The sequence below is a fragment of the Pelobates fuscus genome, chromosome 3, assembly GCF_036172605.1.
Source record: "Pelobates fuscus isolate aPelFus1 chromosome 3, aPelFus1.pri, whole genome shotgun sequence".
In the NCBI taxonomy this organism is placed as follows: domain Eukaryota; kingdom Metazoa; phylum Chordata; class Amphibia; order Anura; family Pelobatidae; genus Pelobates; species Pelobates fuscus.
In genome coordinates, this window is record NC_086319.1 from 224360516 (window position 1) to 224385166 (window position 24651).

The 24651-nt window shown below is 40.1% G+C and overlaps 1 protein-coding gene across 2 annotated transcripts in view; it reads right to left on the reverse strand.

Moving 5' to 3' along the window:
* Window positions 1–24651, reverse strand: part of FAM185A (family with sequence similarity 185 member A) — a 54440-nt gene that overhangs the window by 5259 nt on the left and 24530 nt on the right. For both annotated transcript variants that reach the window (XM_063448148.1, XM_063448147.1), the window contains one exon: window positions 10279–10417. In XM_063448148.1, coding sequence (XP_063304218.1) covers window positions 10279–10417 — 139 coding nt within the window. The remainder of the gene's footprint in view (window positions 1–10278; window positions 10418–24651) is intronic.

The following is a 24651-nucleotide window of genomic DNA, read 5'->3' on the forward strand; positions in this document are numbered from 1 at the left end:
TGTGCAGCACGGATGGGGCCTACCGCAACGACCACAAGCCTGATCAGGAGTAGGGGTGCGGGTGAAGCGGCCGATCACCCGCCCCAGGGCTCCCTAAAAGCGGAGGTCCATCCACAAACCTTCCTCCCTCCCCCCCTGCCGGTGGGGGTCATCCCGGCACCAGCAACAGGGACACCGCTGACATTCATGTCCCAGAGACCGCATGCATCGGGGGTCACCACCTCCAAAATGGCGGCCGCCGCAAACCAGCCAGCAAACATGGGAACAGGAGGAGTGCTGATAATGGACAACATGGCTAAGCTGGACGAGATCCTTAACGCCTTTTGGGCCAGGATAGCAGAAAGAACGCTGGCCAAATCTACAGCCAAACAGACTATCCCACCATTCGCACACTTGGCCCCCAGGGGCGGACGCGGAATGAACGCCGCCAGAGGCTCCCCAAAACGGAACCAACGAAGGAACCGGCGGAGCAAGCACCGACGCAGGGCCTGCCCCACAAACACCCGTAACAAAGCCAAGCCGCAACAACCCCGTAGCAGAACGGAGGCTCCCTACCCAGCAGGTCAGCGCAGATTGCCTGACATACTGCAACTGCACCATCACAACCCGGTCACCGAGTACCTCACTACGGCTATGCCTCAGACGCCTCAGGAGACAGTGGCTCTCGGGGACTACATCTCGCAACCAAAAGGGATCGGATGAACAAGCTGGAGACTGAGGACTAGCAGGCATGTCTCGTTCCTGCCGGACTTTCACTACACATCATGCCTTGTACCATAAGTACTGCTTACCGAATGTTTATTATTTAATCAGCGATAGTCGCTCTTAATATGATGGCACATCTCCTCTCGAGGAGTTTTTTGTCATAAAGCTTCACTGCTAATCTCTGTAACCACCCATGCACTCTCTAATTAGTCAGTCATAGACGGAGGGACACCTCGAATGTAAATTTAAACCTGTACAAATCAGCGGTGGGCCTAATGGCCTAATAACCTATTCCTGCAGTTAACAACGTGTAACCAATATTTAAACGTAAAAGCTGTCTTACTAATTAATGGAACGCAATACATGTCTAAACACCAGTGTAACTAGCTTTATTATTAACTTGTTTAACCTAGCATGCTAAACTACTAATCACCAATGTTTACTGACCTGTTAACCTCATGTTAATTTAAAAAATATGTGCTGTCTTGACAACAACTACGACTTGAAATATTATGCAAATTGCCTGTGTATGCTGTCGTGGCTACGCACGCTTGATGTAAAATTTTTTGCACATGAAAAATAAAGAATTATAAAAAAAAAAAAAAGACACATAACCGGTCATTATACTTCAATATGTTCTACTCCTATTCCCATGACTGTAGAACAGAGCAGGTCAGGGAAAACCTGAAAACCAATATTTCACCTCCTATATCCTTGTATTTATCTGCCCATATGTCAGCTTTTATTATCAGTATCACATTTCAACAATTTAAAGATATATGCCCAATGAAAACATGCATGCATTTTTTCATTGGAGGTATAGCTGAAAACAGCCACACATCTGCAGCCTTTGCAACACAGACCAGACTTCCTGTAGCTGTCCAATCAGAGACTCCTAATGAGAAATCTTGGTCAAGGAACATGCTCTCAGTAATTGCCTGCCTCCACTGAGCACAACTACCAGGAACAGGCCCAGCTGTCTGACTGCCATGGGGGCGTAACAAGGTTAATTTACAAAAATGTCACGATCTACTGAAATACGTCCTTTTTGAAAATGATAAGCTGACACACTTTAACACAAAGAACTTCAGCAAGCTCAAGTGCTTCAGATGTGTGGAGTGTCCCTTTAATGAAGCAGTTCATGCGCCTGCAGTACCACTGCTCCAATTCACCAGAGATTTAGCATCTAAATGGCAGGGAGATGACAGGGGCATGACCTATACAGCATTATTTTGCATTAAGCTAAAGTTGTTTAGATGCTTAGAGTTCCTTTTTTACGCATTTATAGTGATTATAAACTATTAAACTCACCTTGTATCCAATCAGATGTTTTTCACATATAAGCAATAGGACACATGGTACATATGTGGTAATCCCTTCAATCTATCAACAATGCTTCTCTAAGGCAAACTCTGAAATCAGTTCTTCTCTATTAGAAGCACTCGCTTCTGCTTTAAACTGGAGTTCACAGTAAGTAAAGTAGGAAACTACCAGCCCACTGGAATATAGTGCATGGATAACTTACCTGGGTTCTGCCAGCTGCTGATCAACTCCTACTGTGCAGCCAGATGCTCTCCACACGGAGCTACTCCAGATGTGCAGGACTTAGCTCAGTGGAGCTAATGAAAGAGCCTTGTAAGAGCTTCTGGCTACACAAGAGGCTGCGACCGGTGACCAGCAGACTCCAGGTAAGCTGACAAATTGTTTGACTACTTAATTTGGGAGGGCATCAGGGCACTGAGCACCATCATCATTACTGTGTGCTGTAGTTGTTATGGTGCTTGGAGTGTTCTTTTAACCTATAGCAGGCAATGTTTCACCATGTATCTTGGAAATTAGGGTGTATATAGTCTAAAGGATATGGGTTTATATGTACTTCTCCTTTTTGAGAATAATGCATAAATTCTATTGCATTCATTCAAACTTCAGTTTAATTCCTTTTTCATTTTTACATTTTCCCAGCAGATTTTTTGGTAGATACATTCTTTCCACTCTGTGTTATATTGCAGGAACCAAATGATTCTGCAGCAGAAGTAATGAATGGTTCTCTCTCATCGGGGTACTGCAGGCAGCCATGGTAAATATTTGCCCAGTGTATATCTTCTGTGAATCAGCCAGGTGCTGGTGTACAATTGTGAATGGCTTAATTGGCTAGAAATAATATATTTCAATTTTACAAGGATTTGTAGATCACCTGAAAATAATATTCACACACATACACCGCTGTAATTGACAGGCAGGAATTATTTTCTAGAAGCAGAATTTGCTTTAAAACCTATAAATCTTTACAGAGCTTCTGCAAGGTGATCGGACTCGTTCTCGTTCTGATTAATGTGCTGGAAAGTAAAATAACCAGGCTGTGAAAAACTGAAGGAACGTCTCTAGCATTCATCCATCAGCCTCCCTTTATATTCTGATAGTTTTACCAGACACTAGTGAAAGAACGTATCTGGACATGTATGCTCTGTTTGCGGAATGACCCCCATCCTGCAGTTTCACCAGTGTGCTCAGTGGTCTCCTACGTGCTCAGATTGGTATGAGAGGAGGAGAGGTGCATGTGGATACACTCAGATCTATTTTGTCTTTTCTTGAAGTCAAAATATTCCACAGTTCTACCTGCAGGGCAAACCAGCCATAAATCCCAACTTGATCAGCAGTTATTACTTAAAAAAATGTTATGGCTGCTTTGCTGCTGATTGCAAACAGCTGGCGATGGACATGAGGCTACAGATGTTCTGTAGATTTTCTCTCCAACTCTCTTCCCCAAGGAGGATGTCGATTAGAAAATTCCATGGCTTTTATGACTGTTGGTGTGTGATTATAAAAAAAAAAAAAGGCAGAGGGACCATTACTCCTATTTTCACTAGTTGGTTATTTGTGGGTGGAAGGAAATGGACTGAAAATTAAGGAACATAAAATGGAGGAAAAAAAAGCTAACAAACAGACTAATCTCAATATTGTTGGATTGCAACAAAATAGCAGGGAGAGGGTTGCTAGAGCTACAAGGGTTAATATTAAAGGGACACTCCAGGCACGCAGACCACTTCTGCCCATTGGAGTGGTCTGGGTGCCAACTCCCACTACTCCTAACCCTGCAAGTGTAATTATTGCAGTTTTCATAAACTAGACAGCCACTAGAGGGCACTTCCGGGTTTATAGCACACATTCCGTGTGCTATAGCGTCGCTGGACACCCTCACGCTATGTGAGGACCTCCAGCGTCACTGAAATCCCCATAGGAAAGCATTGAGGTCTAACGGGGAGGCATTGCCGCGCATGCGCTTTAGGTCTCCAACGGCCAGCAGCCGCGTATGCTTAATAGGTCTCCCCTGCTGGATGACGTCGGCGGGGGAAGAGCGTGGGCGGACCCTGAACCAGCGCCGAGGGACATCGGCGCTGGATACAGGTAAGTCACTGAAGGGGTTTTAACCCCTTCAGCAACTTGGGGTGGGAGGGAGAGGGAACCTGCAGTGCCAGGAAAACTGTTTGTTTTCCTGGCACTGGAGAGTCCCTTTAAGTAAGTCATTAATTATCTGGAAAGAAAAGAATCCTCAAACTGAAAAAGTAACTAATCATTATAAACTATACAACAGAATCGAGAGGTCCTGACATGCTGTCGTATGGCGATACAGTACAGTAAATATAAAGGCTGTGAGTGTGAATTTAAAGGTGAACTGCAATTTCTCTGGAGTGAAACATCCCTCATTCCTTCACTCCAGTAGGTGCTATTAAAGCATTTATGTCTGTGAGGGGCGTATCACAGGGAAATATAAAACACGTCCATGTGTATATAGTGACCTGGGCAGGAGGTGACATACCAAAAAATAAATACAATAATGACTAGTTTTACAGTTTTAGTTGACTAGTTTTACAAAAATAAGCTCTTCAGGCATTCAATACCAATTTGGTTTCTCAAATCAAATACGGTATAACAGAGTTCCACTATCCCCAACATACTGTGTTGGGCTGTACACTTTGAATATAGGGAAGATTAACAAATACAATGCGATATAAGCAAGCCAGTGAATTCCCAATCTAGCTGGGTGGCTAAGAAGAACAGGGAGTTACAGGAGCCCTGCCTGTGAACTTATATGCCAATACATTAAGGGAGACAATGGTGTGGGAGAAGAAAGATACAAAATAATTCTGCAGACTTTCTTCCTTGATAAGTCGGATTAATGCTCATGGGAAACCTGTTTCATGTCCACTCTCAATGCAATTGTCAGGGTACCTGTGGTCTCTACCTCCGAAAGAGGTAGAGACTTAGCAGTTCCTCCATCCGGACGGTCTGATGGCTCCCTTCCTCGCGGTCTATCCGGTCATGCAAAGCCGGCCGCGAGGGAGTGACTGCCTTTTACAGCATCACGTCCGGAAGTACGTCAGGACACTACCGGAATGACCTGTCAGTCAATTACTGCAGGACCAATCAGGACGCCTCAGAGGCGTGGTTACTTTTCTGAACAGGGTATTTAACGGAGCTTCTTTCGTCAGCTCATTGCCCTGTCGTGGTTCTAGCTTGTTCTAGTCACTCAGTGCTTGTATTCTGCTTATCCCCTTTGGTTTTGACCCGGCTTGTTTATTCTACTCTGCTTACCTCTGTATCCTTGATTCGGCTTGTCTCTCGCTCTCCTGTCTTCTGTTACCCTCGACCTCGGCTTGTCTTTGACTATTCTCTCAGTACTACTTACGTTAGTCCGGCCATTCTAAGGTCCGGTATACGTATCTGGCTACTGTTTGTACGCTGCGTGTTGGATCCCTGTCCCGATCCTGACAGCAATATCCTCTGCATGGTCTGCTGGGATCACTGTCCAAAGGGTTGTGTGTTTAGTAAGAGGTCAGAGCTATACGGCTAAAAATGCTTTGGCAAAGGCTCTACTAAGAGAATTTCTTAATTACAAAGAAAACTGTAATATTTCTATTTCAGGGAACTCATTAAGAGGATGGGGGAAAAATTCAAGCAGGGCTGTCAGCAATTATTCAGTTGTCACCTAGTAAATAAGCAGGGTGATGTAACTATTTGTTTAAACTGGACGCTGTTCTATTTGTGTATAGGCGGCAATATGAGTGAGTTGTGATGTAAGGATGTAAATCAGTGTCCAGTTTTATTAATACCACACATTAGTGAAGAGAATTGTATATTTTATCAAATACATTGTTTAAAAGGGGATTTACAATAAATCACTAAATATTTACTCCGTGCTTAAACAGTGTGTACAAGTAAACAAACACGATCACAAATGATTAACGGTAAATCACAAATGATCTAGGTGACATTATTAACAGGTTTAAAGGCCACACCAAGCTCTGGCTGTCAGGCTGGCAACTCAAACATACAAGGACTTTGGATCTTCCTCTTGCATTGACTGTTTTTCCAAAGCAGTCATGAGTTATGTAAGAGTTATGCTCTTACTCTCCGAAGCAATATCTTTGTCTGCATGCAATATTCATAGCATTTCATTTTTTTAAATCTCTTTAAAGCAGCTCTGTTACCCAAAAAATATTTCTGAGCATTCCATAAAGATAAATTCCTTATGAAATGCTCATAAAGATGTATGCAATTTCATTGAAATTCCAAAGCAGTCAACAGATATAAGACAAGGTAGGGATTACTCGACTATGTTAAATTCTCAAGTTGATAAAACTTGACAAAGAGCAGAGGTGCCATCGGTAGGTTTTGTCACTTCCTCTACAGTTGCTAGCTATGGCTGTGGGAATAAGATATGATCTTGGTCACCACGAGACTTCCATCTTTTATCTATGAAGGCTTCCACTTGAAATTGTGATGCAGAAAACTAGGGACAATTTCGTAATGGATCACTTGACAGCGCACATCCACAATTCACTTAGAGCAGTCCATAAAACATGGGCACTATGGGAGGACTTTGAGGGTGGTGATGTCCCATGAGCTTATTTTTTGGCGCATTATCCCCCTCCTTGATGGCAGCAACTCTCTCTTCATCGCTTCTTTCTTACTAGAACTTTATCTTATCTAATCTTCCCTTTCCCCACATCAAAAGAGTCACTGCTCACACACACACACACACACATACACATACACACAAATATAAACAGTACAGAAAAAGCATTCAAGGATTCATATCACTGAAACGTTGATTATCACACATTGGAATCTCCTCAAAGAGATACTTTCAGCAAGTATGTTTCTTATAGATTTAATAAACATGCACGGTTTCTTTGTCATGCAGAGGACCTTTCGCATATCTTGGGTGGTGCTGTCTTCCCCTAATAGATCATTCCAAAGATGGTGGGACTCCTTTACATCATGTATGTTTTCATAGTTTTTTGTTTAAGTTTAGTGCTCTGTAGTATTCTCTTTTGGATTTTCTTTGCTTGTTTGTTTATGTCAATGTTTATTAAAAAACGCTGCTTGAAGAACTGTATACCGATTGTGACTTAATATTTCAAGTGCAGTTATAAAGAATTATTAAAAATTTAAACATGTATTTAACAATTACACTTAAAAACAAGTTTACGGGGAGCGGAGCCTGGCAGCAATCCTGAGCAGTCGCACACTAGAAGAGCTCCGCACAAAAACGCTCAAATCCAGACAAAATCGGGGCATAATCCTCCCAAAACGACAACTAAGCGACCTGGAGAAGGGAGCCCAAGACTGTGGAGACAAGCGTCAAGCACCCAGACCAAAATCAGCGGCTCCTACCTGGGGATAGACCTGAGGCCTACAAGAGGCCTACTTAGCTATAGCGGGGAGGCGGCCTATCCCTTACGTTGACTGCAGCCCACTAACCTTGAGGTCTCTCCAGTACACTCTCTCCCTCCCCCCCCTCCCCACCAGTGAGGGTTATCCCGGCAACCAAAGCCTGGGATAAAGCATAAAACAACTACAGTGACTGTCCCACACTGCAGGCACAGCACTGCACATCATGGCAGTCACCATGTGTAACCCACTGAATGGCGTCCCGCTGCCGCCCCTTGAAGAAAGGCTGGATCGCCTATTCGCCGCCTTTTGGGCCAAAATGTATCGCCAGGGGGGCACCGAAGAGGAAACCCCGCCAGCAATGACCCAAGGAGAGGCCATGCTGAGACCTGCGGCTCCCGACCGGGGCGCCGGCAACACTCGGAGAGCAGGAAGAAGGAGGCAGACGATCGGACACAAACCTCTAAATCGCAGCCCCAGACCAGCGGTGAGTCGTCCTACCCCCAGCAGGGACTACCCCTTTCGCAGCCTCGCAACCCTCTGGAAAGCCGGAGCTCACCAGGTGGGGAACACGCACAAGAGACTGCAGAAACCCAAAGCGGAACCATGCCGACCACCCACTACGTCACTGAGAACTCTCACCCAAGAGACTGAACTGCCTCACACCATGATGACGACCAAAGCGGCTCCCAGCCAGACATCCTCTCCGGCCAGAACACTCCTGTGCAAGCGAGGCATTGGCTGAAACCGCCACACCAGCGACGCGCTGGCCCTCAACCATGAAGTGCAGGCAGGTCGGATGACTAGCGCAAAAGAATCTCACACTCACACGCTGGGACTCTCTCCTGCAGCCAACATTGATCAGATAAATGTTCATTTGTTTAGCATATAAGTTTAGAAATAACCACAAAGCATACTAGTGTCACAAACGAGTAGAACAGCCTGTAACCTACCTAAACGAGAACCTAATCTACTGCAATATACAAAAGAATGTGTTTCTTGAATTACTTCTATTGTTGTACTCTACCTATAATATAAAATTGTGCATATGCTCCCAAATACCCCAAATGTAAAACGTGATATGAAAGCTTGAGGAATGCCGTCGGGGTACCTCATGCCTGTCTGTAATATTCTAATGCACAGCAAAAATATATAAAAAAAAAAAAAAAAAAAAAAAGACTGTAAAAACAGGTTTACCTATATAATAATATATACAGTATCTCACAAAAGTGAGTCCACCCTCTCATTTTTGTAAATATTTTATTATATCTTTTCATGTGACAACACTGAAGAAATGACACTCTGCTACAATGTAAAGTAGTAAGTGTACAGCCTGTACAACAGTGTAAATTTGCTGTCCCCTCAAAATAACGCAACACACAGCCATTATTGTCTAAACCGTTGGCAACAAAAGTAAATACACACCTAAATGGAATGTCCAAATGGGGCCCAAAGCGTCAATATTATGTGTGGCCACCATTATTTTCCAGCACTGCCTTAACCCTCATGGGCATGGCATTGACCAGAGCTTCACAGGTTGCCACTGGAGTCCTCTTACACTCCTCCATGATGACATCACAGAGCTGGTGGATGTTAGAGACCTTGCGCTCCCCCACCTTCTTTGTGAGGATGCCCCACAGATGCTCAATAGGGTTTAGGTCTGCTTGGCCAGTCCGTCCCCTTTACCTTCAGCTTCTTTAGCAGGGCAGTGGTCGTCTAGGAGGTGTGTTTAGGGTCGTTATCATGTTGGAATACATGGCCCAGTAAATCTTTATGTAGAGCAACAATTAGTCCTGAGCACCTTTGCAATGCAACAAAATTGTTGAACATGTCGATGGGAAGGTTGATAACAGTGGGAGATTGCATACATGCATACTCCTGTATTCAAATTTATGTTTGTTTTAAACAAAATTACCTAACATTAAACCTAACCAAAATAGCCTATATAATGTTGCTTCATTAGTTATAGTTAGTTTTAAATAGGATATAGTTTATTTGGTTACCATTAGCCATTCAATGCATAACATTAATTAAACAAAAAACAAAACAAAAACAACTGTCTCCCTTTCAGAAACTGCACAACACAGAGTGGGGTGGCCAAATGGTAGATCCAGCGCTACAAAAATAAGGGGTTGGTAAGGATCACCAACACCTGAGTGTGGGATTTTGTTGTTCGTTTTTGTGTCCATATAGCGGTGTCCTCGACCATGTTAAATACCCTTGTTATAGGCTCAATCTCTTTTTCACTAAAGGGTGCCTGAGAATCATAGAGTAAGTACCTATATGTGCATCATTTTCACACACAGGTTCTAAAACAAAATATACACACACAGGTTCATTAACAAAATTCTCTCTTTCAAACACACACAAACACTCACTGACACATACACATTTAATATGTTCTTTTACATTCACACTTCCTCACCCCACTACCCAAGCTTCTAGTGTTGGTGGGTTAACAGCACAAACATAAATCCCTCTTGCTTCTTGATCATTGGCTTGAATAGATGCCATTGCTTGTGGGCAGGGCACAACAGCCACTCTCCCAGCCATATAGCCTATTAACAGTCAGTGCTGCTAGAGCATGATGTATAAGAGCTCTGCCTTTTTTAGGTGAGCGACCTACTTATAATTTAGGATGTAGAAACCACACAAATGTATGTATTTAAAAAAAATATATATTTTTTTTCCATTGCCATCCAATACATCCAGGTTAGTGCACTCAGACAAACTACAATTCTAATTATGCTTTGGTGAAACGCATCATGGTAGATGTTTTGGCTACTCTTGCTATAGGAATATTGTATGTTTCCATGGGGCTTACCCATCACACTTCAATCCATGAAGCACATAATCTCTGTGTACATTTTTAGAATACACTAAGTGGTCGTCTCTTACCATGAGCACCTCCTAGTAGAATATCTCCTGCGGTTGTTGACAATGAGGAGGCCTGGGCGTAAACATACTTTGCCTTCAACTGACCTTCTTCTGTAGAAATATTAACCGAAGTTCCCAGTAATTTCTCAATATCTACAGTCTGCAAAAACAAAACGGCAAGTTTGAGAGGTCAGAAATATGAAACCACACGTGGACAATTAACAAATCAATCACGCATCATTAGAATGTAATTATTTTTATTTCCAGACCCTTAATTTCACATTTTCTGGAGAGATGTGTATCATACCTATATTCAACAAGTGACAGAAAACTGTTGCATCAAAAAAAAAAAAAAAAAAACTAATTGCAGACAAATATGCAAGAAAAGGAAAATTATTTGGAAAAAAAAAAAATAATAAAACCAGACCATATTATATATTATGCTCATTTGCATGCTAAGCATGGAATTATTATTATTTTTTTTACACTTACTACCAATGACAACACAATGCATAATTAATACAAGCTTCTTCTTGGGATGTGTGAAGAAAAAAATAAATAATAATTCAAAATGTGACTAATATTACTTTGCCATGGTGACAGAGCCAAACCATCAAAATCATTGCAATAAATCAAAGGAATGTCAGCCTGTGTTGTTTTTTTGTTTACTGAACACCACTAAAATAATGCCTCTGCATGCTGAATGGAATAGCAAACCTGACATCCCATGCTGTTTTCAGTGGGCAATTGCCCACAATGATAATGATCCTTCCTGCTACAGGAAAGGAGATGTCTGACACCGGGAGGAGTATCATGCAATTGTTCTATAAAATTGTTTTAATATGTATTCTAATAAAATTAAAGAACTGGCTATCACATTAATAGCATGAATATGTCATTTTGGTCTTTGCTGAAAAAGTACACACAGAAATATTCCTCTTATGGGATAAACGTGAATGAAACTGATTGACAAGAGGGTGGGTCTGAAAAACTAATGTTTAACTTTGGGAAAACAACCCTGGCTATTTTAAAACCTATTCTTCTGAGCATTTTCAATGCACAGAGAATCTTGTGAAGTTTTGACTTTCCATTGGTTACCCCAAAGAATGTTTGTTGCAAGGGATTCAACCTTTTGACACTTCACAGAGTCCGTTTTCCACCAATGATTACAGAGAAAAAAAAAAATAGATGTTCTAAAGACTGGACTTTATTTTGTATGTCAAAACATTCTTACAACCAGGCCGTGCCAGTGGGAAAATTATTTTCCATCCTAATTGCTATTTTTAGCCCCGTAGCACAAACTCAAAACTATTAATAACAGGACGCAATTAGGAGGACAGTCTTGGCAGAATTGCTTATGTTTAATTCTTCATGAAATCTCCTCAATTTTATTTTCCATGCGTTTTACACTCTAACCGCACCGTTTAGGCAAACGCTTTGATCAGTGAAACATCATCACTTAAGAGGAGGGTTAAAAGTTAAGCAAACTGCAAAGCGCCTGCAGCCACGTTTAGTGTTCATCACTATCCTGTTAATGGTCCATTTTTATTCAAAGTCTGTGTGCTGTGGGCTTGGCACATTGTAAGAGACAAGGAATACCAAACACAGACAGAAAAGTCACTCCTCAGCAAACCAGTTCATTGTGACCATATGTGGAAAAATAAAAAAGTTCAAAAGCTAATAAACGCTGTCAAATAAAAAAACACACAAAAAAAGTAAAAATAACCTCAAGCACAATACTCAAACTGTGCTTGAAATTAACCACTTGGGTAAACAGAGAAATATAATCTGCTTCCTCAATAAAAACAAATACCGTAATCATTCGGCATTCGATGATCCATTATATTAGCAAACCTACCATTTGGGTATTTATACAACATCGGAAAAGACAACCCTCGAGATTGGGTTCAGTCTAACACAATAGCATTGTGGTGTTTTATAGGATGGCTTTTTTTAATATCCAGGCATCTACTGGCTGTCTCAAAATGCGCAGAGACTTCACCAAGCTTACTGTGCCACATATGACCTAGCCTAGCTTAAAAAACTGGAATGTGACTAGACCAGCATGTATCTACCACCAACAATGGTTTGCCACCACCGTGGGTCTTGTTGGTTGCAGAGCTGCAGTGAATAACAGCAGAATGACATCCAAACATTAGTCATCCGAGAACTCTCATTCCAGGTTGGCCAGTGAAAGCTACCAAAGGAGGAAAACACCTCCAGCAGCAACATAAAATATCTCAGTATGTGCAGTATTTAAAATTGAATAGTTGCACATAATGACTACTTCAGGACACTGATTAAATCCCAGCAACACGATACAAATATTCATGCACACTGATGACAGGGGAGACCTAATGCGCATGCGCGACCATGGCCACATGCGCGCATAAGACCTCCCCATAGGAAAGCATTATTCAATGCTTTCCTATGGGGATTCGGGCCACGCTGTAGGTCCTCATGCACAGTGGGAGGACGTCCAGCGTCGTTTAAAACACTTTAAGCGTCGTTTAAAACACGGTTTTAAGTTTATAAAAACTGCAATAATTACAGTTGCAGGGTTAAGGGTGGTGGGAGTTGGCACCCAGACCACTCCAATAGGCAGAAGTGGTCTGTGTGCCTGGAGTGTGCCTTTAAGTGCAATATCTTAAAAACACCCTAAAACAAATACCATAGATATAAAATTCGCTGTGCCTTTAAAACCAAAATATTCACTGTTTGCGATTAACACAGTATAAAATATAAGCAACACTAAAAACAAAGTGATTTTAAATATTAGACATGTAAAGTGCACTGTGACTTTAAGACAACATAAGTGTTTGTGCCCGTACCAAACTAAAAACTGACACTTTTGTAGTAGGGTAATGATATGCTCCATAGACAATTATAAGCCGCTTCTCGGGCAGGGTGGAGTCTTTCAGTTTCTGACACATGCTGTATGTATAGTAGCTTTGGGATCTTTAAAGTTTCAAACTTGACCCTGTCTGGACCAAAATGACGACATTAGGCGAAAAGGATTTGGAGAAAACCTTTTACTGGGAGCAGAGATCCAGAGGTTAATCTAAATATCTGTAAAGAACGCAGACAGTATGAGCCTACTCAGTAACGTGAGTTTGGCCGATTTGGTTTTATCCATTACATATTTTAACTGTAAATTGGCTATGTTTTATGCTTATATTAGAGACTGTAAGTGGAAATACCTACTACTCTCAAGATTTTAAAGTGGTAGTATCCACGGTGTGGTGTCCGCGCTCACCTATTGTGTTATTTGTTTTACGGTTTAAGTGTGTTTATTTAAAGTGACTAAACACTGGTGATAGTAGCTACACCGACTGTATTAATAGTACTTTATTCCTACACTGTATTTGACATATTTTGATTAATGATGGCTCCACATAATCACATTTAATTGGAGAGAAAGAGAAAAATATATATGTCATATATATCATATGGGTGTCATATCCAGATTCACCAAATAACTGATGGGCAGCAATGAAAACCAAATTCCTTATTCCACACAATCACAGTATTAAACTGGACCTAGAGCCTATTCTCCACCACACATTCCACCAAATATCAAGTCCACAATGTGTGCAATTATCTACTATTGTTGGTGTTCACACAAACACTTATATTGTGTCTTAAAGTAACAGTGTACAATTCATGTTTAATATATTTAAAAAACACATTAAGTGTTGCTGTTTGATAGTATTTTATATTGTGCGAATCATAAACACTGATTTTTTGATTTTTTTAAGGCACAGCGCACCTTATATGTATGGGTAAGTGTTGGGTGTTGGCTACTGGGTGATGGTGTTTGCAGGATCTCAGTGCATCTTTTTATCATCCAGTGTTTTTTTTTTTTTTATTTAAGCAGATGCCTTACCTTACCCATGCTAGCAAACCTTCACCTCGGACTCACCTAGTGCCCACTCCAAACCCATAACTGCATCACAGGTACTGGGCAGTCATAGGTTAACATTCAGCCAAATTTCCAATCATATTGCTGTTAGGCCTAGGGGTATTTTAGTAAGCTTTGCCAATAGGTAGCAACACTTCTGCAGGGAGAGATTCCAAGACACCTCGCTTTTCCCTTATCCACCACTAGAGACCAGACATAGCAAACTTTGGTGCTATACATCTCCTATACATGTGGTAAGGAAGAAATGTTTATATATATATATATATATATACACACACACATACACACACACACGTGTGTTTCTATGTGTTTGTGGCAGTGGCCAGTCATGTATGTTTGTGTGAATGTTTAGTTATTTAGGTGTGTGAAATATTCTGAATAAATATTTTTTTATATTAAAAGAATTTAATAAATGTGTTGTTTAAGTAGCATGATAACCTTAATTTCAACATTACTTACATTAAAACATTTTTTTTAAAAAGGAAAGTGTGCATCTGACACTAAGTGGAGACTTGTAAAAGGCATAACCCCATTCTTACATTTTCCAGTGCAAGGGGCATACAATTACAAAAGGAAACGCCCAGTTGAGGGTTTTTTTCTGAATTATTATTATTTTATAGCCAGGAAATTAACAGTAAACACAGTAAACCATTATTTTCTGCCCCATGAACAGTCAATGCACATAGGACGTGGATTGGTGCTTTCGTCTGAAAACAAAAACACCTTATGACAATAGCGCTTTTAGAAGGCAGAAGGATTATAAGCAGACCTTTCAGATATTTGTGTTAGTATCTATTGGTATGTTAAATGTAGTATTCCTTTAACAGTCTCCGGTCAGCTATGCTGTCTCTTTCTCTCCTTGCCTTTCCGAAGTCTTCCCTCGTCCATCCCTAACCCTAATAACCCACGCTCTCCCTTTTTCTTTACAGTTATGTTTTTTCTATCTCGCCCCAGCATCCTGCAATCATAACAGTGCAATAAAACAAGTTAGATATAAAATGCTGTAAATGCTCCACCATGTGGGGATATTGTAATATTGCATGTGTGTACTTAATGAGCAAGCAGTTTTAAAGATTCATTTTCTGGTTTAGTGGAACCAAACTTATGAAAAAAAAGTTCCTGGTGCCTGTCAAACTTTTTTTTTTTGTCACAGACATTCAAATAAGTATGTTGGACAGATTCCTCACAGTCTTGTTGATGGGACTACACATTTAAAAAGATAAATCCCCCTTTTTCCTCTGCACCTAGGGAGCATACAAGCATTTGGTCAGATACCAGCCAGGTGATTCTAGGTTTTAGGGTAGTTTTTGCACTTTTTGTCCTACATCATTTGAACATATTTTTTTGGGGGAAAAAGCAGATTCTTACCATCAGGCTTATTTACATACACTGATCAACAGCAACATTAAAACCGCCTGCCTAATACTGCGTAGGTCCCCCTCGTTCTGCCAAAATATCTGTGATGCATGTACTCCATAAGATCTCTGAGCGTGTCCTCTGGTATCTGGCATCAAGACATTAGCAGAAGATAGAAACATAGAATGTGACGGTAGATAAGAACCATTCGGCCCATCTAGTCTGCCCAATTTTCTAAATACGTTCATTAGTCCCTGGCCTTATCTTATAGTTAGGATAGCCTTATGTCTATCCCACGCTTGCTTAAACTCCCTCATTGTGTTAACCTCTACCACTTCAGCTGGAAGGCTATTCCATGCATCCACTACCCTCGCAGTAAAGTAATACTTCCTGATATTATTTTTAAACCTTTATCCCTCTAATTTAAGACTGTCCCCTCTTGTTGTGGTAGTTTTTCTTCCTTTAAATATAGTCTCCTCCTTTACTGTGTTGATTCCCTTTATGTATTTAAATGTTTCTATCATATCCCCCCTGTCTCGTCTTTCCTCCAAGCTATACATGTTAAGATCCTTTAACCTTTCCTGGTAAGTTTTATCCTGCAATCCATTAACCAGTTTAGTAGCCCTTCTCTGAACTCTCTAAGGTATCAATATCCTTCTGAAGATACGGTCTCCAGTACTGCGTACAATACTCCAAGTGAGGTCTCACCAGTGTTCTGTACAATGGCATGAGCACTTCCCTCTTTCTACTGCTAATGCCTCTCCCTATACAACCAAGCATTCTGCTAGCATTTCCTGCTGCTCTATTACATTGTCTGCCTACCTTTAAGTCCTCAGAAATAATCACCCCTAAATCCCTTTCCTCAGATGTTGAGGTTAGGACTCTATCAAATATTCTGTACTCTGCCCTTGGGTTTTTACGTCCAAGATGCATTATCTGGCACTTATCCACATTAAATGTCAGTTGCCACAACTCTGACCATTTTTCTAGTTTACCTAAATCATTAGCCATTTGGCTTATCCCTCCTGGAACATCAACCCTGTTACATATCTTAGTATCATCAGCAAAAAGACATACCTTACCATCGAGACCTTCTGCAATATCACTAATAAAAATATTAAAGAGAATGGGTCCAATTACAGATCCCTGAGGTACCCCACTGATGACAAGCCCAAGCTTTGAATATACTCCATTGACTACAACCCTCTGTTGCCTGTCACTCAGCCACTGCCTTACCCATTCAACAATATTGGAATCCAAACTTAAATATTGCAGTTTATTGATAAGCCTTCTATGTGCAACAGTGTCAAACGCCTTACTGAAATCTAGGTAAGCAATGTCTACTGCACCACCCTGATCTATAATTTTAGTTACCCAATCAAAAAAATCAATAAGATTAGTTTGGCATGATCTCCCTGAAGTAAATCCATGTTGTCTCTGATCTTGAAATCCATGTGTTTTTAGATGTTCAACAATCCTATCCTTTAACATGGTTTCCATCACTGTCCCCACTACTGAAGTAAAGCTTACTGGCCTATAGTTGCCCGACTCCTCCTATTACCTTTCTTGTGAATGGGCACAACATTCGCCAACTTCCAATCTTCTGGGACTACTCCGGTTATCAATGATTGGTTAAATAAATCTGTTAATGGTTTTGCTAGTACACCACTAAGCTCTTTTAATAGCTTTGGGTGTATTCCATCAGGTCCCATTGACTTGTCTTTACTTTTGAGAGTTGAAATAGAACCTCTTCCTCTGTAAACTCACATGTAATAAATGACTCATTTATCCTTTTTCTTAACTGAGGTCCCTTTCCTTCATTTTCATCTGTAAATACCGAACAAAAATATTAATTAAAGGCAGTCAGCTAGACCTTTATCCTCTTCTACATACCTTCCTTCTTTTTTTTTTTTAATCTAACTAATCCTTGTTTTACTTTTCTTTTCTCATTTATGTATCTAAAAAAAGTTTTGTCCCCCTTTTTTATTGACTGTGCTATTTTCTCTTCTGTGTGTGATTTGGAAGCTCTTATAACTTGCTTAGCCTCTTTCTGTCTTCCTCACTCTGGTTTTTTTTATAATTACGAAATGATAACTTTTTTGTTTTTTACTATTTTGGCCACATCTGCAGAGTACCACAGTGGTTTCTTGAATTTTTTGCTTTTACTGACAAGCCTAATGCAATTTTCTGTTGCCTTCAGTAGTGCAACTTTTAAATAATCCCATTTCTCTTGGACTCCATTTAAATTGCTCCAGTCTGATAATGACTCCTTTACACATATTCTAATTTTAGAAAAGTCTGTTTTTCTAAAGTCTAAAACTTTTGTTTTTGTGTGGTGTGACTCAGTCACTGTTCTTATATTAAACCACACTGACTGATGATCAGTGGATCCTAAACTTTCACCTACAGTAACATCGGATACCAAATCTCCATTTGTTAACACTTAATCTAGTATGGCCTCTTTACGAGTTGGCTCCTCAACTACTTGTTTTAGAGACAATCCCAGTAGGGAGTTTAGAATATGTGTGCTCCTGGCACAAGCGGCTATTTTTGTTTTCCAATTCACATCAGGAAGATTAAAGTCACCCATGATGATAACTTCCCCCTTCATTGTCATTTTAGCTATTTCCTCAACTAGTAGATTATCTAACTCTTCTATTTGTCCTGGGGGCCTATAAATCACACCTACACGAGTTACTGTGTGATTACCAAATTCTAACGTAACCCAAATGGACTCTATGTTCGCCTCACTAACTTTTATTAGGCTAGATTTTATGCTATCCTTCACATACAGGGCCACCCCTCCCCTTTCCTGATTTCCCTGTTTTTTCTATATAAAGAGTACCCTGGTATTGCTATGTCCCAGTCATTTTTCTCATTATACCATGTCTCAGTAACAGCGACTAAATCTACACTATCGGTTGCCATTATTGCCACAAGTTCATGGATCTTGAAATTCTACAAGTTGCGAGGTTGGGCCCCCATGGATCGAATTTGTTGTTCCACCACATACCAAAAATGCTAATTCAGACTGAAATCTGTGGAATTTGGAGGGCAAGGCGACACCTTGAAATCTTCACAATGTTCCTCAAACCATTACTGAACAGTCACCCAGTGTGAGGTAGACTAAAGGAAAGTGCACTGCATAGATTAAATTTTTGAGCATATAAACCCGTACTCAAATGCTATAGCAGAGCACAGTGTATGGACAGACCTGCTAGACCGCCTGTCATTTTGACATGCATGAGAGCTGGCATGAAACACAACTTAGGAGGCAGGTATATCATCCATCGTGCAATTAGCGTCCTGGACACACCAAATCATTGGACCTGGGGAACGTGTCCTGCAGCCAAAGTAAATGGCTATTCAGATTGTCATGGCAATGGTCAGTGGTAATTATCCCTAAATACTTATCCTTATGGACACACTATGGAACAGAAGACTGTAGTGAAAGACCTATGAGATACTTAATGGCACAAGGTACATTCCTGTCCCAACTCATTACATGGATAAATTAATTTGCTGGCGCTATATAAATAATACAAAAAATTATAATTTAGACAAGTTGAAGCGCAGGCTAAACCTGTTAATCTGAGTCCTAAGGGAGGAAATATTTCTGTAATACTGTACTCCAGTCTCTACTTACCCATATACTGGGCCAAGAGAATGATGCCACCAGTGTTTATTAAAATTACTCCTGTTTTATTAAAATTTTTATTAAAATTACCATTCCTAAAGATTGCAAGTAACACAATATAGTAACATACAATGAGGTAACACAATATATTAACATCTGGTGGCACTTGAGTCGTCAGGCATCTGTGTGTGACCTGCATGGGCCCTGGGACGTGCCGCAGCCTGCCTATCCATACTGAGTACTTTCGACAGGTTGGTGTCTGGTGCACTTTTGACATTACATACTGACTGGGTATCTTAGGTGTATATATGCAGAGATAGAGCTTCTGGTGTGGTGACGTCCACCCTCATATGTGGCCCCCACTATGTCTGATGTAATTCAGGGTCTGTCTGTCGTCCTTAGCTTTCACCTGTCCCCTGTAGTCGCAGTCCCCCTAGTGTGATGTGTGGGCTATCTTCTGTCACTGCGCAAGGCTTGCCCCTGATCTATGTTGTACTATGTAATCTTCGCGTGTGCACGGACAATGCTTATTAATGGCATTCTTTTGTGTGTGAAAAATGCAACAAATGTCACTTTCACTGACGATATCGTCGTTGTAATACCTTTTACGGTTTTGAAACACTAATATTTGTGTTCAGCGAAGTCTTCCGAGTAAAACAGTACCCCCGATGTACAGGTTTTATGGTGTCTTGGAAAGTTACAGGGTTAAATAGAGTGCTAGCAAATTAAATTCCCTGAACTTTCGGCCTGGGTTGTCAGGCAGGTCCCGCAAATTGTAATTAAAAAAATGACCTAATTATGTAAAATTATTACATAAATATAAATGTAGAATTAATATATATATATGGTCTTGTGAATAAATTAAATATATGTTATAGAGGAATCATGTATACTGCCGGGTGCCAGTCCTAATGGGGATACAGATACACTCCAAAAACGTTTGAAAGTATAGGCTGCACTCACGGTCTTGTGAATAAATTAAATATGCTTTTTATTCCATGAAAAAGTTATCGACGCTTCGGTCCACGCAGGGACCTTCCTCAGGATCAAGTGGTACAAAAATGACTGCAAATTACTTCAAATATATACCCATAACCATTAAGAAAAAGTGACTTACCCAGGTGTTGTGCTTTACCTCCGGCGTTCCCTGCCTTACACCACGCATGTGCGGAAGCCGTGTAGTACACCTTTGAACCGTGATGCATGCGTCGTGACGTAACACAACGCCGTTGTCCCGGCAACGTTAGAAGCATTTCCATAGGAACCGCTTATGAATCAAAGGCATGTATAATGATGTGCCGTGAAACACCTCCGTGTATGTGAAAGAAAGCTTGGAAAGAATAATAGTTAGATTTTCATAAGTTAAAAGTTAGTAGTCTAAGAAACTTCTCCCGATAAGCATGCAAAGTTACTTTCCACAAGAAGATCAATTAAAATTACCACCCATATAAAAGTGCAAAGAATTATTAGAGTGCACATATTTAGAACAGATACAATTTTCATATTTACATTAACTACTTATTTACATAGATTCCCTAACAGGGTGCATGGATTTACATACTCAACCATACTAAACTAATCATTGCAAAAAATGGCACCTCCTAATGATCCACCCTTGCTACGAGGGTAATTATTTCCAAATATCGAATTATGTAGTGCCAATTGCAAAATGGTTGGATTCATTATTCAAACAGCCAGTGATGGACCTGGAGACGTGTATCAAGGATACGCCTTCACTAATAAAGAAGTTAAAAGCTCTTCAGTTGAATGGCAACTCTATAGTGTTAGTGACCATGGACGTCAAAAGCCTCTACACGATTATTCCCCACATACAGGGCGTTGAGGCTATGAGGCGAGTCCTTACACATGCGAAGTCCTATGAGGGTCCACCCATTGAGTATACTCTTCAATTATTGGAATTGGCATTGTCGAATAATTATTTTAGTTTGAAGATTATTGGTTTTTCCAAATTGCAGGAACATCCATGGAGGCGACAATGGCCCCCATGTATGCTAATGTATATATATGAAACAACACACAATTCCACTTTACAGCGATAGAATCATGATCTGCTCATCATCTGGAAGGGATCAGTACAAGAAGCGCAACAGATGATAGATAATCTGAACGAGTTGGATACTCCTGTTAGATTCACCTCTGAAATAAGTACAGATAGAGTACACTTCCTGGATCTTTGAATCTGGATCGAGAACGACAGTATAGCGTATTCCCTGTATACAAAACCGACTGATCGCAACACCCTCTGACACGCACGTAGTGCACACCCGGAACGACTGAAGGCTTCTTTACCTAAAGCGCAGTTTTTAAGAACCATACGCAATAACTCAAATGAAGCCATGAGAGAGGAGCAATTACAACAGATCTAAAGAAAGTTCTTGAATCGGGGATATAAGAACAGTCGGCTGGAAGAGGCACTTCAACAAGCGAGAGAATTCATTCTGAGACTTGAAGTCAAGACACAGAATCGACTCGTTTGTCCAATAACGTATAATGATATGGCCTCTAAATTGTCAAATACCATCAGAAGAAATTGGAACATGTTGGCACAGGACCCCACACTCCGTCCTATATTTAAACAACAGCCACTCATCTGTTACAGGCGTAACAGAAACCTTCGAGATATTTTGGTCAAGACGGACCCTATACAAATTTATACGGAGGTTGAGATGGTACAGAAAAGAGGAAGTGTAAGATGTTTAGGGTGCGTAACCTGTAGCCACATGGTGCCTTCACGCACCTTTAATCACCCACACAACAACGAGAAGTTCAGTATAAATCACACGATTACGTGCAAGACGTCATTTGTCATATACAAACTGACTTGTCCGTGTGGCTTAGCATACATAGGAAAGACCGAAACTCCCTTATGCGAGCTGATAAGGGGACATCGGTCCAATATCCGCACGGCTTACCGTGATGGAGTCAGTGACAAGCCAGTAGCAAAGCACTTTTTGGACCAACACCAACCACTTACATCACTCAAGTTTACTGCCATAGACCACATTCCTGAACCACGAAGAGGTGGCAATCGCGGGAAACTTCAGTTGAACAGAGAAACCTACTGGATATTCCGGCTCAATACAGTTTCCCCGAGAGGACTTAACGAAATGATAACCCATCACTCTTTTCTCTAACAAAAATCCTGCTTGTATAATTTGATGTTTTTTTCATTAAGGTAACAGGAATGCACAACCAGTGGGTCAGTCTAATGGGTATTAAGGGACCAAGTAGTCTTATTTATTGAAATATCAACAGAGGGCCAAAACATACATTGTTTCTCCTTAGTGCTCAGTTAATATAATTGTAAATTTAATTGTAAATATAATCCCAAAGTGAAACTGATAAAGTGAAAGAAACTGGTTGTAGCAGTCCAGGTTACCTAGATTTATATTTCTTCTCACTGTAGCATATTGGTGTAGAGGGTGCATGAAGTACATGTTTATACCTAACCTGAAAGCAGGCACTACATAATTCGATATTTGGAAGTAATTACCCTCGTAGCAGGGGTGAATCATTAGGAGGTGCCATTTTTTGCAATGATTAGTTTAGTATGGTTGAGTATGTAAATCCATGCACCCGGTTAGTGAATTTATGTAAATAAGTAGTTAATGTAAATATGAAAATTGTATCTGTTCTAAATATGTGCACTGTAATAATTCTTTGCACTTTAATATGGGTGGTAATTTTAATTGATCTTATTGTGGAAAGGCACTATTTACATAGTAACTTTGCATGCTTATCGGGAGAAGTTTCTTAGAATAATAACTTTTGAAAATCTAACTATTATTCTTTCCAAGCTTTCTTTCACATACACAGAGGTGTTTCATGGCACATCATTATACATCCCTTTGATTCATAAGCGGTTCCTATGGAAACGCTTCTAACGTTGCCGGGACAAAGGCGTCGTGTTACGTCACGACGCATGCATCACGGGTCAAAGGTGTACTACATGGCTTCCGCACATGCATGGTGTAAGGCAGGGAGCGCCGGAGGTAAAGCACAACACCTGGGTAAGTCACTTTTTCTTAATGGTTATGGGTATATATTTGAAGTAATTTGCAGTCATTTTTGTACCACTTTATCCGAGGGAGGTCCCTTCGTGGACCGAAGCGTCGATAACTTTTTCATGGAATAAAAAGCATATTTCATTTATTCACAAGACCATGAGTGCAGCCTATACTTTCAAACGTTTTTGGAGTGTATCTGTATCCCCATTAGGACTGGCACCCGGCAGTATACATGATTCCTCTATAACAGAAGGACCATTGAGCGTGAGTGCAAGGAATATTTACTTGCACTCACGCTCAATGGTCCTTCTGTTATAGAGGAATCATGTATACTACATTTATATATTTTTTATATATATATATATATATATATATATATATATATATATATATATATATAAAATGATATATACTTGTGTATACAGATATATATAATTTCGTTCTACATGTATTTTGATATATATATATAAATTTTAAAATACAGTTAGAATGAATTTACACATTTTTTATTTATTATTTTATTTTAATGTATTTACATATTTAATTATTTTATATTATATATAAATATATATAATGAAAATTATATATATATTTAATTAATATCATTGTACGTGTATTTTGATATTAATCCCTTAGGACAGCAGTCAAATGTACAAACAAAACGTAAACAAAACCTGGCATTTGCGCTATATGTCTGTCCAACCATAATTCACCTCTTTCATATTATGTGCATCCACACTTATTATATATCATTTTATTCAGGGGAAACAGGGCTTTCGTTTAACATTAAATATTTAGGTATGCAACATAATTTAATATGAAAAAAATATTAAAAAAAATGGGAGAAAATAAGATTTTGTAAAAAAAATTTAGTTCTACGTGACATTTTAACTGTGAATGTCAAAATACTGTTTGCTGCAGTAACATACCCATATTTGTATTCAGCGATGTCTGACGTGTAAAACAGTACCCCCTATGTACAGGCTTTATGGTGTTTTGGGAAGTTGCAGGGTAAAATATAGCGTGTTACATATTTCATTTTTTTCACATTAAAATTCGCCAGATTGGTTACGTTGCCTTTGAGACCATATGGTAGCCCAGGAATAAGAATTACCCCCATGATGGTACACCATTTGCAAAAGTAGATAACCCAAGGTATTGCAAATGGAGTATGTCCAGTCTTTTTTAGTAGCCACTTGGTCACAAACACTGGCCAAAGTTAGTGTTAATATTTAAAAAATGCAAAAAACTAATTTGAATGCAAATTTTGGCCAGTGTTTGTGACTAAGTGGCTACTAAAAAAAACTGAACATACCCTATTTGCAATACCCTGGTTGTCTACTATTGCAAATGGTATGCCATCATGGGGGTAATTTTCATTCCTGGACTACCGTACGGTCTCAAAGGCAACCTGGCGAATTTGAATGTGAAAAAAATGAAACGCAAGCCTT